Source organism: Lagenorhynchus albirostris, chromosome 19 (assembly GCF_949774975.1).
Source record: "Lagenorhynchus albirostris chromosome 19, mLagAlb1.1, whole genome shotgun sequence".
In the NCBI taxonomy this organism is placed as follows: Eukaryota; Metazoa; Chordata; class Mammalia; order Artiodactyla; family Delphinidae; genus Lagenorhynchus; species Lagenorhynchus albirostris.
The window spans coordinates 45,745,808-45,765,536 of NC_083113.1; the positions used below are offsets into that span (position 1 = coordinate 45,745,808).

The 19,729-nt window shown below is 50.6% G+C and overlaps 2 protein-coding genes across 3 annotated transcripts in view; one reads left to right on the plus strand and one right to left on the minus strand.

Moving 5' to 3' along the window:
- Nucleotides 1–1,007, plus strand: part of PMFBP1 (polyamine modulated factor 1 binding protein 1) — a 47,482-nt gene extending 46,475 nt beyond the window's left edge. The window contains exon 21 of the mRNA XM_060129808.1: nt 919–1,007. Within this exon, the coding sequence (XP_059985791.1) occupies nt 919–1,007 (89 nt within the window). The remainder of the gene's footprint in view (nt 1–918) is intronic.
- A 677-nt stretch (nt 1,008–1,684) lies between these two features.
- Nucleotides 1,685–19,587, minus strand: DHX38 (DEAH-box helicase 38). Of its 2 annotated transcripts, XM_060130499.1 has the most exons (27): nt 19,319–19,583; nt 16,962–17,303; nt 16,414–16,601; nt 15,641–15,745; nt 14,943–15,090; nt 14,681–14,799; nt 14,446–14,522; nt 13,843–13,998; nt 13,145–13,306; nt 12,839–12,946; nt 12,351–12,463; nt 10,748–10,885; nt 10,194–10,380; nt 9,863–10,048; nt 9,343–9,483; nt 8,899–9,009; nt 8,688–8,804; nt 8,415–8,522; nt 7,906–8,018; nt 6,980–7,188; nt 6,717–6,871; nt 6,157–6,312; nt 5,927–6,061; nt 5,611–5,736; nt 4,989–5,084; nt 3,449–3,570; nt 1,685–2,161 (listed from the first exon to the last, which is right to left on the minus strand). In XM_060130499.1, exons 2-27 carry the CDS (start codon nt 17,282–17,284, stop codon nt 2,077–2,079), a joined length of 3,684 nt encoding a protein of 1,227 aa, XP_059986482.1. In that variant the 5' UTR covers nt 17,285–17,303; nt 19,319–19,583; the 3' UTR covers nt 1,685–2,076. The 2 variants fall into 2 exon arrangements, with proteins under 2 accessions (XP_059986482.1, XP_059986483.1); XM_060130500.1 differs by lacking the exon at nt 3,449–3,570 and having other exon boundaries at nt 19,319–19,587.
- Between the last annotated feature and the right edge of the window lie 142 nt (nt 19,588–19,729).

The window sequence follows — 19,729 nt, forward strand, 5'->3', positions numbered from 1 at the left end:
CTGAGTGGAGGGGCTGGGCTTGGAGAAATGAAGAAAGGCAGGAGAAAGGGCAGGGAGCCCGAATGTTGCCTGCCTCTAATGCTTTAAGAAATAACCAAAGAAGTGAGTTCTTTAAAAGTTGACATTAAAAAGACATGGTCTCTGTATGAAACTATAATGGTGGATGCATTTGTCCTAACCCATAGAATGTACAGACACCAAGGGTGACCCCTAATGTAAACTACGGACTTTAGGGGGTAATGATGTGTCAGTGCAGGCTCATCAGTTGTAACAATCGAACCACTGCGGTGGGCGATGCTGATAGTGGGGAGGCTGTGCAGGTTTGGGGGCAGGGGAAGCAGATATAGGAGAAATCTCTGTACCTCCTGCTCAATTTTGCTGTGCACCTAAAGCCACGTTAAAAAAAAATAACAAAAAAGAAACGATTATAAAGCTAGGACTTAGCCGAGGGGATTACAAATAAAGCGCTTCAGCCACCCAGTCGGAGGGTCACTCAGATTCTGCTACTTTGGGGGCCGCAGAATCCTTTGTGACAGATCCTCTTCTACCTACCTGGAGTATAATTCTTCTCCCCCTGAGCTAAAGGAACCCAGAACAAACCCCAGCCACCGTCTTACTAAAGGGAAGGAGGAGCGCCCTAGAACCACCATGTGGCCACGTACACTTGCCTTTGAGCCTCCTCTGCACAGCCCATATGAGGAGGAAGCTTCCTGCCATAGGCAGGGCCCAGCAAGCTAGCCCTGGGGTCCCCAGAATGAGCCCCCTATCTCAGCCTGAGACCCTCAACTGCTGATATTTCTAAGATGTCTAAAGTATCCTGCTCCTCTCAAGTAGGCATTAAAGGGTAGACGCACATGGCTGAGAGCAAGGCAGGGGACCCCTGTCCAGTTCAACAACCTTAATGTTCTCTCACACCAGTCTCAGGAATCCACTTCCGGGTCATTGCCAAGAAACGCTTTTGTACCTCTAGAAAAAGAATCAGTTATCATCTGAGGAAGAGATGGTGAAGAGCAGAGTATTAAATCGGAATATTAAAGCTGGAAGGAAGGTAGATCTGAATGGAAAGGGTCCATAGTTAAAAAGAAAGCATTGGAGACAGAGTGCAAACAGATTCTTGGGCAGAAGTCCAGAAGCCAAAGCAGATTCGGGTACAGCTGCTGGGGGCGGGGAGCCTCCCCACTTATTTTGTGGCACCTGTGTATGCCACATGTGCCTCACTAGACGTCGCCTCAGCAGACCGTTGAGGCTGCTTAACAACAGAAAAGACTAGTGATTCTAGCGTACGCATCATCTTTTACGTGAAAACCGATAAGCAACACTTTACACTATTTTCCATGAATACACAACACATAACGGAAGAAACTTCAGCCATTCTGAGCGACAGAGCAGCCAACCCGCCCATGGGAAAGGCCAGAGGGTGCGCGGCTGCTCACCTTCCTCCCACTTCCTGGCCACCATGGCCGCCTTGCCCCAGCCCTGCCAGGTGCTGGTGCCCCAGGCCATTCTCCTTCCCTGTCAGCTGAGTCCCACCCCATCAACCCCTCCTCTAAGAGGCACTGCCTGGAGAACAGAAGGGCGAGCTAAGGTTCTAGAAGGATCCATCCAAGGAAAGTCAGCGTTCTGCCTGTTCTCTAATGTGTGATTTAGGGCAGTCAGGGGAAAAGAAGAGTCAAACACAATAACATTTTACAAACAATAAATTTATTTCCAAATCCTGAATTATAACCAAATTATAATTCCCCCTAGGTCTATTGTGCTGTTTTACACAAGAATTTTAAAAAACATAGTCAAAGCCGTGTCATTCATACACCAAGTGTCCCAGGGACAGTTTATTTGAATACGGTGGGTCCGGCCACCTCTTGTGGTCCTGGCAGCTGCTCTGCGGCCCCACGCCTGCACCGAGAAACTCCCACCTCCTCCACGGCAGAGCCTGGCCGCAACAGGTGCCCCCAGGGCCATGATGTACACAAATGAAAGCACACAGATGAAACGGTTTTGTCGGCAGGCCTGGGCGCTCCAGCCACGGGGCTCATGACTCAACACCTGGCCCCCCTCCTCTTCAGGGACAGCATCAGCTCAGAGCCCAAAGCGGGCTGGTGTGCGGCGAGGGGTCATGGGTTCCCCTTGCTCTTTCCGACCTGGGGTGTAGATCTTTGTAGACCTGGAGACACAGAAGAGGGGTTAGGAATCGCACTGCTGCTCACTCCGGCCAGGACACACAGGAGGACAAGGAGCCTGAGGTCTTGCTGCTTTTGTGTGTAAGCAGGCTTTGGGGCTGCAGGGTCTCCGCCCCAGCACACTTCCACTCCCCTCGCCTTCCCTATGTGTGATCGGGAGCAGAATGAGATAGCACCTCTTTTTTCTATCCACTGAGGCAGGTTATGAGATTTTTTAACAATTCCATTCATATCCCCTAGGTGAGCTCTGAAGGGAGTCTTCCCTCCACCTCACCAGGCCGCCACTCCAGCTGTGGCTGGGCTTTGTCCCCAGTTCCTGGAAGTATCTCTAGACCCTTGGAATTTCCCAAGGGACTGGAGTGTCTCTGTTATTCACGGTGGACCACATCTGATAGTTTATGCAAATGAGATGACTCAGGATGGTGGCTGCCCTGCCAGAAAAACCAACCTGTGAACAGAGGGCTGTGCTTTGAGCCTCGTGCTATTAGCCCAGACTCTGGGGAGGGAAAAGAGGTTGGAGACTAAGTCAACACATGGGTCCTGCCCAATAAAACTCTGGGCACCAAAGCTCCGGTGAGCTTCCCTGGTGACAATACTCTGTGTAATGTGCCAGGAGGGTAACATGACCCCAAGGACAATGGAAGACTTCACATCTAAGACCCTCTCAGACCTCACTTTATACATCTCTCCCTTTGGCTGGTTCTGTGTCCTTTTGCTATAATAAAACTGTAATATGTATAGTACTTTCCTGAGTTCTGCGAGGTATTCTAGCAAATTATCAAACCTGAGGGAGTCCATGGGGATCCCCAAATTTGTAACAAGTTGGTGAGAAATGAGGGTGACCCTGGGTACCCCCCAACTTGCAGGTGGTGACTGAGGTGAGAGCAGTCTTGCAGGGACTATGCCCTTCACCTGTGCGGTCTAACTCCAGGCACCAGGGCAGACGCAGGTGCCCAAGGCTCTCCTGGCCTTGCCTCTCCACTGTGATGTCCAAGCCCTAGCCTGTTGGTAAAGCTGTGAGACCTACTCTGCCGCTCCAGCCCACCTTGGGCCCCATCACAACATAACAAACAACGACCAGGAGTTGCAGCTCTATCACCACTCCTTGAAAGTATGTCCAAAACCCCTCCCGTCTCCACGTGACCACAGTCAACTCGTCACCAATTCACCTCTGCACATTTAACTTCTCTTAAATCGCGACCCTGCCTCAGGGCCTGGTCAGTCCAGCTGGTGGGCTCCATCAGGACAAGAGTCCCGAGACCACAGCTCACCTGACACTACCCAGGGGACTGCGCTTTTCCTGCTCCTGCCGCCGGGCCCGCAGCTGCTCCTCGGCCAGTGCCATCTCCTCCTCCATGGCAGAGGCTTCCTCTTTGGCCCGTCGGCGGTTCTCCTAGAGAAGGGAGAGGTACTGGGGTCACTGGGGATTGGCGGGTGAGGAGGGCCAGCCTGCACCCATCTCCCTGCTGCAAGCCAGGTGCTGGGTAGACCTTGCCAGCTCCCAAAGGCAGGGACACACAGCTCCCTGCCCCAGCACTGAGGCCTGCTTTGCTCACTGATCCAAGACAGACATTGGATGACTGAGTCCTCACCCTGTCATGCCTCAGCCCTCCACTCAATTTGCTAAGTGCTTACATGCTCTAACCAAGTTCATAACCATGCCAGGAAGTACAGGAAATAGAGAAGACATGACATCTGGCTGGAGAGGACGGACACAGGAAGATGTGTGCGGGCCCAGTGTGGGGAGGACTATGCTGAGAAGGGGGGAAGCTAAAGTCCACAACATTCTGCAGCCCTACCTCCAGCTGGTAGCCACCAGTGGACACCAAGACTGTCAGGAGACCGAGAAGTAGGTAGAGAATTTATAACGGAGGGTCTGGTGGGACCACTGAGCAATCTTAGTGTCTTCAAAAGTGGCACCACCAGACCTTATGTGCCTCCTGACTGGATCTAAAAGGAGGTTCACAGCACCACATGCATTTATGCATCCTTACCCGAAACAGCTGAATCTGAATCTAACCAAGGCTTTAGATTAATGACTAGCTTACAGAAAGCACACGGGATAGAGGCAAAAGTTAAATACGTTGAGGAAGCAATCAGCTCAAAACAGAACGTGGAACATTCTACAAGATGACCAACCTGTTTTCTCCAATAAGTCAATGCCATAAAAAATGAGTGGGGGCAGAGCTTGTTCCAGAATAAAAGACTTAATATATGTAATGACAAATTTCAATACCTGGATCCAAATTCAAGCAAATCAATTATAAAAAATTATCTTTGGAATAAAAAAGGAAACATGAATAAGAAGTGGAGACTTTAGCAACGTTAAGGATTAATTCTGTTGAGTAAGATTTGCATGGAGGTTATGTTTTAATTTTTGAAAGTCCTTTTAGAGGCACATATTCAAGTGCTTATGGGTGAAAAAATATAATGTCTGAGGTATGCTTTAAAATATTCCAGGAAAAACCAATATGTATGGAGTGGGGTGGGAATAAGAGAAACAAGGTTGGGCAGAATGTTGATAATTATGGAAGCTAAGTGAGGAACTCGTGGCTCATTATACTGTTTCTGTCCACTTTTATGAGTATTTGGACTTTTCAATAATAAGTTGTTTTTTTTAAGGCTCAGCAGACCAAGCAAATGGAGTGCGTGGGGGGAGATCAGACAGACTAACCTGCCTGGATCACAACTTTTATGTTTGACAGAGAAGTGAAGGGAAGCCAGATGACGATGTGTCTTTAATACCAGGCTGAGAGGAAAGCGGATCCCAGAGACAAACAGATCCTCCATAGAAAAGCACAGGATCCTTACCTGCCGAGACTTTCCTGCCTGTTTCACGCTGTAGAACATGGGGCCCAGCTCTGCCAGCCACTCTCCGTCCACAGCAGTCACACACTGCATGTACTCCTGCAGGCAGAAGGGCCACAAAGCGGTGGTCACAGAAGGACCAATGCTTTGAGCTGTCCCTCCCAGAGCAGTTCCACAATTAGGAGCTGTATGGGAAGGGCCTACCCCTAGCCCTGTGAGGCTGAAAAAGGCAAGGGAAAGCCGCAGACACTGGGATTCTAATCCCTTCTTCCATCCAAATTCCTCCATGCTTGAGAAAAAGGCCCCTATTGTCCAACAGAAAAGGCCCAGCCCCTCAGAAAACCCTTCTAACAACCAAAAGGGCTTGCTTGTCCGTGGCAGCAGGTAGGGAACAATCCTGCTGGCACAGCCGAGGCCGCTGGAATCTAGAGGTTAACTGTGTATCCATATAAACTTCCCCAAACCCCCAACTGAAAACCAACCTCAATTTCCCTGCAAGCAACGCATGTGGCCTTAAGCCTCCCAAGCTCAAAACCCACCCCAGGAGGCGGCAAAGGGTTATTACAAAGGCCTGGCCCAGCCAAGTGGGCCTACAGTCATACAGGCTGCCTTGGAAAAGACTCACCTTGGTGGTCATGACCAACTCGTGATACACAATGTAGTCTGGGGTGTAGCCCATTCCAAAGAGGGAGCTGGTGGGGTGCAGGTGGCAGGGCATGCCTGTCCGGATATTCACATACTCCCCGATTCCCTATGGAAGAGATGCAACAGGTGGCTACATTGCAAAACACTGCACATCTGGGCCGCTACCCAGTCCAATACTGTCTTGACACAGGCTTTTGGGGGAAGCCCAGATCTGCAGGACTGTACAATGAGACAGGAGACCTCTGCCCTCGAAAGAAGTATCAGGCCCAGAGGGGCCATAGCTCCACTAGGCTCACCTTGAGCTTGGCTGCCTGGTGGAAATAGGCAGCACAGATACACTTTCTGACAATGTCCCAGTCGGTGCCACACGAGGCCAGGCTCATCCGCTGCTGCACCATGATGTCCTTGAGCTGAGCCCGCACCTCCCGGACCTAGAGCAGGACACAGGTAGACAAGGATGGAGCCCTCCTTCCCTGCATCCCAACCCTCCTCCCAATGTGCTGCTTGTCTCGGCCACTGCCCCCACCTTCCGCATGGCCTTGGCATGGATGAAATGATCGTTACACCAGATGGTAGAGTAATTGTTGTTCTTCCACTGCAGGTAGACATTCAGGTAGGTCAGATGGTCACTCTCAGGGACTGCGAATTTCTCCCGGATTTGATCGCTCTCCTCCTCTCGGCCCTAGGAAGGAACAAGAGAAGTCCAGGTCCAATGAGAAGAGCTATCTCACACTATCATCTACCCTCACCACAACTAAAAACACATCAACATAGTGCCCTGACAATATAGGAAAAATAAATTAGTTTACAACAAAATATTTATTCTAAAATGTGAGGGCTCAGGCACAGCCATCCTAGAAAAAACTGCAAAACATTCCCTGAGAACCATGGATCTTGCCCACCCCTTCCCCTACCCCAACCTGCTTAACATAAAACACCAAAACCACTCTTTGGAAACTGATTCCTGCCCCTCCCTCCACTCTGTCTTAACAACACAGAGAGAAACTACTCCCCTCTCTCAACCTTCCCTGAGCCCATAACCTCCCGAGATCCCTGGGAGGAGAGGAGCCGGACAGCATCTCCCACCTTGGGCCTGTAGAAGATGGCTGGGACCGAGAGCATGGAGACGATGAGCAGGATCTCGGAGCTGCAGCCCATGTCACAGGACACGATGAGCATCTTGGACAGGGCCGGGTCCAGCGGGAACTCCACCATCAGCCGCCCGGTCGAGGTCAGACCACCTGGGAGAGAGGAGCAGATCCGCACGGTCAGTGGACACAGTGCCATAAGAGGGAGAACCCAGGCGCCAGAGCCCACGGGGCCCTGCCCGGCTCCCGGGGCCACAGCACCTGTGTTGTCCAGGGCCCCGAGGATCCAGAGCTGATACATGGAGTTGAGCATGTTGTCCTCCGGGGGCGGGTCCATGAAGTGGAACTGCAGCAGGTCCTGCACCCCCAGGGACTTGAGCAGCAGCACCACGTTGGCCAGGTTGGTCCGCTGGATCTCGGGCACCGTGGTGGTCAAGAGCTCATTCTTGTAGGCGCTCTGGGTGTAGAGCCTGTGGGGGAGAAGACGCAGTCCTGACGCACTTCCCACCACGCTGCCCGGCTGAGCCCCTCAAATATGCCCAGCTGCCTACACAGGGACCAACACTGGGCTTGTGCACCCAGAAGAGGCAGTGCAGATGAAAGCCACGGGTAAGGAGGAGAAGTCCTCACTTCTTCCCCCCACCTCCCCCTTCCCCTTACAATCACGAATCTCCACCTACTCAAAGCTCAGTCCTGCCAATTCACCATTCTGCTGGAGTCTCCTATGTACTTGTTTCATTTCTGGAACCAGTGAGCCTGGGACTAGAATTATGGCTGGGGTTTTTTTCTTTATATTTTTCTAGATTTTCTGAATTTCTATAGTTAATACATTATTTTTACATATCGGAACAAAAAAGAGAGAGAGAGTAATTGGAGAAGGAAAAAAAGAACCGGTGCTGTAATGTGTTCACATTTATCTTCTGGGAGGAGGCACACTGTAATCACTGGTCATCCGCTGCAGATACCTTCAACACAGGTCTTCCTAAAACCCAAGGCTGCTCAGACTTCAGGGCTGCCTGGGAAGGCAGCTTCTTCCACTCAGCAGCATGTGATGAGAGGACCAACAAGTGGCTGCCGCACCATTGGTTCCCAGCCTCAGGGATCACCTCTCTGCAGGATCACAGTCTAAGCCTTCCCACCCCAGCTGGGGCTCCACCCCAGAAAGCAGGCTAGCACAGGGCTCCTACCTGAAACACTGACCTGGGCCCGTCCTGCCGGCTCGCCCCGACCTCTGGTTGGCATTGGCCTGGCTGATGGGGTAGATCTGCAGAGCATCCATGCCAATCCTGGGGTTGAAGACCTAGGAGGGGACAGCAAAGACCTGACTAAGGACAGAGTGAGGGGAAAAAGGGAGGCAGGCTTGAGACAAAGACAAACCCTGGGTGCTACACATCACAGAATGAAGTGTCTTAGCGATGTAAGCAGCCATCTTTCGGAACCAGGAACCTCAAGAAATTTCCCCTAAACACCAGCTCCGCAATCTCTATCGAGCTACGTAAACTGTGTGTCTACCTCGAGTTATCACAAGGATGGAATGAATCAAGCACATGGCAAAACCAGCACTCAATAAACACCACCACCACTTCCATGAGCAATCGTCGTTTAAGGGCCAAGGACCCAGGGCCTGCCTTCCCACCCCCTTGGCTGAGTTAGCTTTGGGTGAAGGCCCAGGGCCCCGGTGCCTGTCTCCTCTTACCTTTAATTTACAATAACCAGAATCGATAACAAACATGATGCCATCGACAGTCAGAGAGGTCTCAGCAATGTTGGTGGCAACAATACACTTCCGAACGCCATCCGGAGCCTGGAGCCGGACAGGACACTCATGGAGGGAAGGCTGTAGGCCTTCAGGCAGGAAAAACCCCACAAGGAGAAAAGTACACCCCACCCATGCCAGAAAAGTAACACCCTCCCTCTTGCCCCCCTTTCGGGGAGTCTGGGGGAATACCAAGGTGGGGACCCATCTCACCTTCTGGAAGATTTTGGCCTGGAGGTCAGAAGGCAGCTGGGAATAGATGGGCAGCACAGCCAAGGCGGGCGCGTTCTCCAGTTCTTCCAGATGCTCCACAATCTGGTCTGAGGTCACCTGAGGGCACAGAGAGGAGCTGTGAGACACCAGATCCCCCAGTTCTCACAGGAAGGACACACCCGTTCATCCCAGTCATGACCGAGGCACGCACCTCGATGTCCTCTTGGCCAGGCATGAAGATAAGGATGTCCCCGGGGGCCCCCGACAGATGCACCTGCAGAGACTGCTTCACTGCGGCCTCCACATAATCCTCCTGGGGGGTCTGCAAACCAGTGAGGGACACCGTGAGAGAGAATGCAGGCCAAGCCCCCACTGCGAACTGGTGACCCAGTTCTGGTCAGGGGCTAGAGCCGATGAACTCTCAGGGCTGCCGCACCTGCAGACAGGCCTGATGGCCCTCCCTGAGCCCTGCACGTCCACTCCAAAGAAACAACCAAGCGAAACCTCCCCAGAGTGCAGCCCTTCGTCTCCAAGCCCTATAGCCGCAGGCTCCCAGGGTCCCCACAAAACCTCTCCCGACTCAGTGTGCCACTCCACATCCCCCATCCAGCTCCTCATCAAGGGTCAGGGCAGTTCCAAAACAGGGCCTCAGTACCTTGCTGAAGAGGATGTCAACAGGGAAGGTACGACCAGGGATGTGGAAGATGGGGACATTCCCAAAAAAGGAAGCAAATTTCTCTGCATCCATGGTGGCCGATGTGACGATGAGCTTCAGGTCTGAGCGCCGAGCCACCACCTAAAAGAAGAAGTCAGTCAGAGGCTTCCCCACAGTTTTGGGACCCTTGGCTTCTGCCCTCCAGTCTCATCGGCATCACTACCAAATGAAACAGAAGTCAAAGCTGACGGATGGCTCATTAGATTCATAACAATCCTGAACTGAATCCGTGGAGCCACAGCCAGGAGAACCACGGGTCACTCAGCTGAGCAAGAACAGAGTAAACCACCACCAGCTCTGAACCCCGCAGCCAAGGGCCTCAGGGGCAACTCGGCCTGTCAAAGACCCCCTCAGCTTCCCCAGGCTAGACCCCAGCCTGCCTGGAGTGCCTCGTCACTAACTCCTGGCAGGGCGGTGGTCCAAGCCCCACAGGCACAGAGGCTGGACCCGCAGCCCTCACCTCCCGGAGCAGCCCAAAGAGCACGTCGGTGTTGAGGGAGCGCTCGTGGGCCTCATCCATGATGATGGCGCTGTAGTGATCCAGGTCCGCTTCCCGGAGGGACTCTCGCAGCAGGATTCCATCAGTCATGTACTTGATCAAGGTGCTTTCTGAAGTGCAGTCTTCGAAACGGATGGCATAACCCACCTGGAAGCCAGAGAGACCGCTCAGAAGCTCTGGGCGCCCAGTCGCCCTTGCACACCCCGAGCTGGGTCCAGGCCTCAGCAGATCAGCCCAAATGACAGAAGCTACCGGGCAAGAACGACACAGCTCAGCGCTTGTGCCCACTCACCTCCTCACCAAGGTTGCCCCCCATCTCTTCACTGACTCTCTTGGCCACTGACATGGCAGCCACACGGCGGGGCTGGGTGCACCCGATCATCCCATAGTCCGTGTAACCGTCTTCATGCAGGTACTGGGTCAGCTGAGTGGTCTTACCACTCCCTGTCTCCCCAACCACGATCACGATGCTATTATCTCTGCAAGGAAGAGAAGATAAAGGGTGAATCGGCCCGAGTGGAAGGCCACCTCCTACCCCCACCTGTAGCTATCCAAGGAGCATGCCTGTGCAGGGAGGAGGATTTCCCTGGGAAAACGGTCTTATACTGAAACACCCTCTAAAAAGTCTGGAAGACAGTATGGTTTAAACAAATGAACTAAAACAAAACGATGCCATCTTGCTTACTTCAAGCAGGGTAGCCCAGGGCACCCAAGTGAGGGGAAAAAATCCTTTCCCTTCTCCATCAGCTGTCATACCCAAAAGAAAAAGAGCTGCAGAGTACACACAGGAGAAAATGGGACACCTGATTCAACAGTGGAATCCCGACCCGGGGTGGACACAGTTACCTGATAATCGTGAGCAGTTCCTGCTGCACAGCAAAGATGGGCAGGTACTGCCTCTGCTCCAGAATAGACTTCTTCTTTGCGAATTCACTGCTGGCTTCGCTCTTTTTCTTCATGTGGTCTGCAAACTTCTGCTCTGTCCTGAGAACACACAGCAGCCTAAGCGCCCTGCACGGCTTCCCACATCTTCTCTCCTGACTGGGTTACTGCCCTGCTTCCTACACCCAGAAGTGAGCACTGCTTCAAATATGCAGGAAATCTTTGAGACGCCACAGCTGCCAGGTGCTGCTCATCTCCTCTGTCCTAAGGGACCAGACTGCTGTCTGAGAATCCATCGTCCAAAACCTGCTCAACACCCCCAGGACACACAGCTGCAGAGGGCTCAGAGGAGCTACAGATCAGCGAGTGGCAAATCCTCTGCCCTGAAAGACTTCAGCCAGAAGAGGAGCTGAAATCCACAGGTCATCACCTTATATGGAACAACCCTGGGCAATGTCAGCACCACACTTAACAGGCTGAAAAGAGGATTTGTGGTTACAGTCATGACCAAGGTCAGACTCCCTCCCACCTCTTGGTGGGACAGCAGAGTCCATAAGGCTTTATTTTTAAAGAACTGTGAGAACAATCCTACTTGACGTTTACCTACAGCTTCCACTGAAAGCGCTCAAGTATCCGACACATGTACATCCCCAGGCTGCAGAGCGAAAAAGGTACCAGTCCTACCTTACCTACATTAGTCTACAGTCTCCACCCATCCCTTCCCCAAGAGACTTTTCCTCCATCAGATTTGAGCCCACGCTCTGTCAAACTTCCTGTTTCTAACATCCCAGTCATTCCCGGTCAGCTAACAATTAACACCTATGGGATTAAATTAACTAGAAACTAACAAGGGCTGATCAATAGCACCAACTTCTCATTTCTCATAGGGTTATAGAGAATTATTAACTCAGATGACAATTTTGTAGGATTTCAGAGTGTTCAATGAGATTCAGAAGGGACATTTGAGTTCAGCCACCTACACAATGAGGAAAGCCCAATAAGCAGTTATCCAACATCTGCTTAAATACCTCTATGAATGGGGAAGTCACTCCCTGAGAAGACAATCCTTTCTATTCTCAAACCTCTATTAAAAATAGTTCTTCCTTAGATTGAACTAAAATCTAAGGGTGCAAAGCACACTTTCTCACACTGAGCATCTGAAAGGCACTCTGGCAGAGTGGCTAAGAGTGTGGGCTCTGAAACTAGACTGTCTGGGTGTGATCCGCACTCCACCATTTCTAGCTGGGTAACCTCAAACAAGTTACTTAACCTCCCTGGACCTCATCCTCCTCGCATGAAAAATGGGAAAGATTACACCTGTCCCATGGGACTGTCATGAAAATCCAATGACTGAATATCTGTGAGTTCTGTGGTGCTGCCTGGCACAGAAGAAGCTCCTGCAGTATCAGGGGCGACAGTAGGAATGTTATCTCAGAAAAGTCGAAAAGACCAGGAGGAATGGACCAGAGACTCAAAATGACATCATTTTCCTATTGGTGAGTGACGAATCCTATCAGACCCCTTGAGGCCCCATCTCAGAGACACCTGCTGCTGGCGAGACTCCTACCTGTAGTCCACTTTACCGTCCTCTGTCAGAGCTTTATCCGGCTCTTCCTCTTTTTTGACACCCATTATATCTCCCAGTTTGGTTCCAGCCAATTCCCAGTGTTTGTGTTGAGCCTGAAAAAGACACAAAAAGTCAATCTGCTCCATCCCGTGACACAATTGTGGTCCACGGAAAATCAGTCCCATCTGACAACAGGCTTCATCTAGCAGGCAGTAAGTTCCCACAAGGTAGCAGTGGCACCGAGCCGTGCCTCCCAATCTTATGTCTGAAGCTCCTGAGAAACCAGGCCCCGGATTATCTTAACTGAGGCCCTGGAGGAGGAATGCAATACCCTCCCACAAGGGCTGTTTCTTGCTCAATGAGTTTCCTCTAACTGCCAATAGGAACCCTACCTGTGAGGTGGAACATGATCTTTAAAAAGAAGAAAAAAGAAAAAAAAACAAAACAATAGGCAGATACTCTCTGGCCCTAGAAGACGAGAAACCAACCTTTTTGCGTTCCTTTTGCTCCCTGTGCTTCCGCACTGTTTGACTGCCTTTTCTAGCGATAATGGCCAGGTCAGAAGTGGCGTCCTTGACTGGAATCACAGGCTCTGGCTGCAGGAGGTTGAGGAAAAAGAGAAATTCTGCACTGACCATTAAACTCAACACAAAGGTCCACTTCGTACTGGCCCTGGTAAACAAAGGGTTGCTACCCTACCCCTATTGTGATGGGGCATTTTTCTTTCTCTTTCTTTCTTTTCCCATTTCAGGCTTCTCTGAGTGTTCTTCTCTCTGACAACAGAGGACCCTCACCTGCTTGGTGAAGACGATGCGCCCGTCCAGAAAGGGAGGCACCAGGTTATGCACCATCAGATGGACCTTGGCTGCACTGTCCTCTTCAAAGTCGTCGTCCACCTCCAGCCGATGCACCACCCCGCTGGTGAGCATGCGGTTGGTCTCCCAGCGTTCGTTATCCTGTGAGGACACAACGGGAGGCCACGTTAAGACTGCAACTGCAAGGCCATCCTGAAAGGTCCCAGGTGAGGCCACGCAGAGGGTCCTGACAGAAGGGCCACAGGGGCTGCAGAGATGTCACGGGCCTCTCTATCCTGCAGCTCCTTAGACAGAAGAATCGCTGATCCCAAACCACCTGCAGTACTCTTCCCAGAAGCAACCCGTTGTATCTAAGGCAGAACCTCTATATGGATACACAAACGGTGACTGTCCCTGGCCCCGCTGAGAGACACAAAGGACACACCACAGAGCCGGGGCCTGACCTCCCAGTTCCCATCAACAGCACCCCTCCAGGAACTACTGCAGAAGACGGAAGTCACGATTTGGGTTGGGTTTTTCTTAAGTTACTGATAAGTTCCCTGCCCACCCCTCTGCCTCCAGAGGAATCGCTAAGTCTATGACTTCAGCAGCGGGGAGACAAGCTGTGCCGTCGGCAGGTGCATGTGACCTGCCGCTTCTCCAGCTGAATCTGCTCCACCTGCTGTGGGCAGCCTCACCTCATTGATCTGCCTCCGCTGAGCCGAAATGCGCTTCTGCTTCTGTTTGTGCAGATGCTGCTCCCGCCTCCTCACGTAGTCCTCAGAGGAGTAGGCCAGGGGGTTGTGGAACTCATCGTATCCCTCATCCATCATGTACCAATCCCGGTCAGCTTGCTGCGGCACAAGAGACAAAGAAGTAAGAACAAGGCGCAGGTGGAGTTTCTGTGCAAGACGTGGCCAGAAGGGGAGGACGTGTTTGGTAAGAAGTCACTGGTGCAGCATAGCAATCCTCGTGAGAGACACGAGAGAGGCTGTAAGACGAGCCACCTAGAGGAGAAGCAGTTTACGGCACAGCCCACCATGACGGCGCTTCTTACGTTTACCACACGGTGGCACCAGCACACAGCCGGAAAAGTTAAGTCTGACCTGCATTTGGTGAGAAGTTTGACCACAGAGCCTTTGCCTGGAAAGAGATTCCATGGCTTCGAGACTGAACGTGGCTCAACGTCTGGTTCCACTACAGTGTAACCCATGACCCTTGTGCTCAGACACCCCCGGTCACCCACTCACTGACAGATGGCCACCACCCCTCATTCAGTCCCTCAAAGATGTAGTTTTTACCCTCTGGTCATCCTCCCATTGCTGCCGCTCCTCTTCTGTGTCGAATGAAATTCCTTCTTCGCCATCCTCACGTCTCCCTGCGGGAGAACACGTAGCAGGTCAGTCTGCACGGTCCCAGCTCATCCCCAGTGGCCTCACACAGACCTGCCGAGCAGCACAGCCCCAGCCCGGCTTTGCCCAGCCCCACCAGGAAAAGCGACCCTGCTTCCTGCTTCCCACTTCCACCCTGCCTTACCTCGGCCCCTGGACAGACGTGGGGTGGACCCCAGATGTCTTCTGTCATCGGCCCACTCATTGTATTTGTAGGATGGGGTTGGCAGAGGTGTGTCGTCCGAGTACCTGCTCCTCACAGACCTGGGAAACAGTATAACCAGCCTCACTAAATAGTCACTAAGCTGAGATGTGTTCCCCAGCCACCATCTGCCCTCCCAGCCCCAATCACGCCCACCCTGTGCCACCCACCCAGAGAACCTGGACTGCACCACCCAGAACGTCACCTGTCCCTATCTCGACTGGACAGCCGATGACTCCGCTCAGAATCCCGATAGGAAGGTGTTGGGGAGGGTGATTCCCACTGTGAGCGCTTGGAGGAGCCATAGCCACTGTCCTCCTCATCCCAGGTAGACCTTGAAGGGGTGGCTGCATCTGGGCCACAAAAGACACATCCACAGGGAACGCCTAAGACATGGCTACAGAGCCATTAGGTGAAAGTCAATTCACCAAATTTCTTTTACTATTTATAAACTTTGCACCTATTTGCAACGGATAAGATGGTTTTGACAGCTTTTAAAGAGATCTGAATTTTAATGTCCCAGTTTTCATCTGTGCTCATAACAACATTTTAAGGGATATCCAATTTATCTCTGCAAGCACATCCCTCTTGAATGTACATATTTCTTTGTATTAAAACCTTCTTCTGCCCCTACTCCACCCACCCCCAGCTCCCTATTCTTTCCTACCATTTGGAAAACTGGCCACTCAGCAAACTGGCAAATCATGTTAAGGGAGCATATCTGTGTCCACAGAGAAGTCCACAGCCTTCCCAACTGAATCAACTGACTCAGAACCAAGTATTCCCAGAAATTCATGGTGAAATCAGGAATTCCAACCCAGTTCCACTGAGGATGAGAGTCACTCACCCTGCCCCTCATACACTTGGCTCTCACAAACCACCACAAGCAACAGCTCAGACTACCTTTAGGCCGGTGTCGGGGGCTCTCAGGTTCGTTTCTTCTGCCGCCGCGCTCTGACCCTCCATCTCGCTCCGACCTGCTGCTGTGCCTGTTTCTATCCCGCTCATCTGTGAGGAGTCACCGGCAGAGCTTAGAAAACAGGTGTCCCATCCTAACTTCCACCCATCTTCACCCTAGAGAAAGGACAGGCCTCCCCACTCACTCACAGGTGCAACCTCACTGCTCTAATGCGATCCATGGGCTCCTGAAACTCACATATCCCCATTCTTTCAAGGGCAAAAATTAGTTACTGGCTAGAAAGTTTCAAACTCACAGTAAGTTATTTTCCTGCAAGAATTCAAAAAAGAGTAGTTACAAGTCTATAATGAATAGTTATTTAATAGTTATAAGCCTACAAGCTACAGAAATCAAACAACACTGAGGAAAGCCAGTATTGGATTTTATGTCTAGCTTTGATCCACAGCACCGTCCTTTTTCTCTCACCAACACTAGTGTCAACTGATTTCTCAAACATATTACCCATTTTCACCTTTATCACCAATTTTCAGGATAAAATGAGGACCACACACTCAAGCAAAGCAGCTATGTTGCAAGTAACAGCTCTTTTCTTAAACTGCCTGCTAATCCCAATACCAACAGGGTCAAAACCAACCAGGCTGACATGAAAATGGAGTTCCCTAATTAACGGGTGTTATAAAAACTCCCACAAGAGGAAAAGGCCGACATGTTAATTCAGGTGCTTATCAGGCACTAGGAACTCTGCTGGGCAGTTTACCTCTGTCTCTCTTGTGGTCACAGTCTCGATCCCTCGACCTCTCCTTCTTCCGATCCTTTTCTTCTTTGGACGAGGCGTAGACACCATGTTCCCGCCACTCCCGCTCTCTCTGCCGACTGCGTTCCCAAAACTCTTCACTCACACCACCAGGATGGGATGGAGTCTCTACCCGAGCAGATCGATAATGTCTGAAACAGGGAGGGCAGCTGGTAAAGGGCTTATCCATGGAAGAAAAACCTGCCCCAAACCTTTGGCCAGGCCAAACATGTGACCTGGCCTTTTCCACTTTATCTCCCTGGTACGGCAGGTTTGCATATGGCAACAACCGTAAGTGCTTCTAACCTCCATCATCTACTCTTTAGGTGCCTTTGAATCTTCCCCCAGATGTGAAGAAAATACCAATTCTTATCTAGCCTCAATGTTATAGAATCACAGTAAAATCATAAAGTCCTAAATGTCCAACAAGAAAACTGAGAGATAAACATGAGATGCTATTTTCTGGCCTCCGTTTTCATTCCCTTTGGGGCAGTCCACCCGAAGGCTCTTACCTGTCTTTCCGGCTACTGTGGCCAGCCTGGTCACTGCCCTCCTCCTCAGCATCCTTCTGGTCGTCCTTGCTCTCTTCCCAGTCCTTATAGGAAGAGATTCTGGACTTCTTCTTGTCCTCCCCATCATCCTTCTCCTCTCTCTCCCTCCTTTTCAGGGAAGCCAACAAGTCTAGTCCCAGCAATGAAGGGCGGGGAGCAGGGGCCTTGAAGACATGCTGCTCACTAGATGCACTTTTGGTCTTGAAAATAAGACCGCCAACCTGGGAGTCCACATCAGTGCCTTCCAATCGATGGATCGAGGCATCCTCGCTGGTGTCCTCCATGACAGGCTCTGGGATTTCTCTGGAAGGAAAACAAACCATTTGATATCAAACATAAGAAGGGAAAAGGCTTGGCTCTGCTACATCCCAGAATAACCGTAGGTATATGGATCTCTGGGGGGTTGACCTCCCCCTCAAGATCAGAACTCCTTTAGTTACCTCTTACCAAGACCTGTCCATCAAGTCATTGACAATCTCAAAAGATCTTCCTACTTCCACCCCAACTCACGTCAGAAACAGATACATACACACACACACACACACACCAGGATCCAAGAGGGTATCATCCAGGCAAGAACAGACCTCAACTGAGGGACACTTACTAGAGCATTACGGCATCTATAAAGGGAGTTCAGGGAAAACTCCACTAGATTTTAAATCAGAAACCTCAATTAGAACCCAGGCTCTTGACATTTTCTACCTGCGTGATTGTAAGCAAATAACTTAATCTTTGGTTAGGCATAATTTCTACACCTGCAAAATGGAAGTACTTTTTGCTCTATCTAATCCATGGAGTTATTGTGAGAATCAAATATGAAAGTGTATGTGAAAGCACTCTGTAACCATAAAGAGTTACATAAATGTCATCGTTACATTATTTCACTTGCTGTGCTCCAACGTATTGATTTGGGTCCCTCGCCATTTTTTTACACAAGTTCTTCGTCCTCTCCCTTCCTTTAAACTACAGATATAGCAGAGTTGTTGACGTATAAGACTACCATCCTTGTGATCCATACTTTAATGAATTGTGTTTTGTAGAAAACACTTCTCTCACAGCAGTCGAAATCTATTTAGCAACAATTCAAGTTCACCAAAAAAAAAAATTAATGAGAATCACCAGGCTAGTAAATGATATTTCTGAAAAGTAGGTAACTGTAGGATTTTCTGGCATTCAACTTATAACAAATTCCTCTTTACCTCCCACTATACACAATCTACTTATTCTGAGTGCTTGAATAATTTCCCTCATTCCAACAAGCCAGTAAAGCAAAGAACTGTCAAGGGATAGGGTACCACCAGAATCCAGAATGTTTCACCCAGCTCTAATTAACATATACAGCTCTATAGAAGAATATTGTTAAACAGACTGAACATATAGTATGAACAACAGTTGCATTTTTAAAAATGCCATCAGGCAGAAGAGAAAAGGGAAAGCTACCTATTGGTGACATCTGTATTCATGTGAGGAAATCTAAACAGGAAGGTAGGATTTACATGTTCTGCTCAGTAGTCTGAACTAGAAAATATACTTCTAGAATGTCATTTTATGCAGGAGAGAGAACCTTGTCTGTCTTGTTGACTGCTTTGCCCAGTGCCTAGCAAAATAAACGTTTGAGGAATAAATGAATGAATGAGTTTAAACTGATTAAAGGAAACAGGGAGCCAGAAATTTCTAGGGACAACAAAGAAAGATGCCAGCAGCACAGGAAAAGGAGTCTGACAAACAGGACAACTAACAGCTGAGAAAAGTAAATAAGAAGCTAAATGTTGGCTTGTGAAGAATAATTAGTGGCAAAGAAGCCACAAGAGGTACAAGAAAAATAATGAAGAAAAAACTGGATACATTCATTCAACAATTACTGAGTGCTTTCTGTGAGCCGATCGCTGTTCTGGGCATTAGAGATAAAGAAGAGAACAAATCAGACAAAACTCCCGACCTTTTTGGAGCTGACATTCTAGTAAAAGATATCACCTGGTAGAGATACCACTGTGACAGAGAAGAGGAAGACAAAAGGAGCCCTACTGGGCTCGGTGTCCGTCTGGGAGTGGACTAATAGGAAGTGAGCAGGGTGACCCCCCGGGCAGCATCCCTGGACTTCTGCGAGGCCAGGCCAGGAAGCTGGATCTGACCTGAGCAAGGAGAAAGGCCGGTCTTGCAGGACCTAGGCAGCATCCCTAAGGTGAGTAACGCAAGTTGGGTGACAGGGACAAGACTTTCCAAACCTGGGCCCGAACCTGAGCGAGGGGCCGATATCCGCCGCTTGGAGCCGCCACGATTGGCGAAGAAAAGGTCGGAAATGAAGAATGGACACTCACCTCACCAAGCCCGACTCTCGGGACCTTCTGTCCCGGATTCTGGGGCGCTGGCGCAGCCACTCCTCGCTCAGACCGCCTCAGAGAGCCAATATCCGCACCTTGAATGCCGCCATTATTGTCCCATAAGACTTTGCGCGGCCCCCTCTATCCGTCCAAAGATACCATCGAGAGCAGCCCGAAAAACGCCCGTTCCTAGTGAGGGACAGAACGCTTACAAGGCTAGACTGTCTTTCTCTGCGGCTCTGATCAGAGGCACTTCCGAGTCTCCTGACGACCAATCACGCTTAGTCTAAGAGGCGACGCCCCGCCTCTAGGTGGAATGTGGGAAGAAGTTAAAGAGATCGGTCATATTTATAAGGGCGGAAGTGACCCTAGGGCTTCCGGTCAGGGCCAGGGAAGGTGGGCGGTGAC

Coding starts and splice junctions, on each gene's coding strand:
- DHX38 (XM_060130499.1), bottom strand. CDS start 17,284: ATGGAGGACACCAGCGAGGATGCCTCGATCCATCGATTGGAAGGCACT. Junction 10,886..12,350: donor GACGGTAAAGTGGACTACAG/GTAGGAGTCTCG, acceptor GTGTGTTCTCAG/GACAGAGCAGAAGTTTGCAG. Junction 7,189..7,905: donor GGCCCAGGTCAGTGTTTCAG/GTAGGAGCCCTG, acceptor TCTCCCCCACAG/GCTCTACACCCAGAGCGCCT.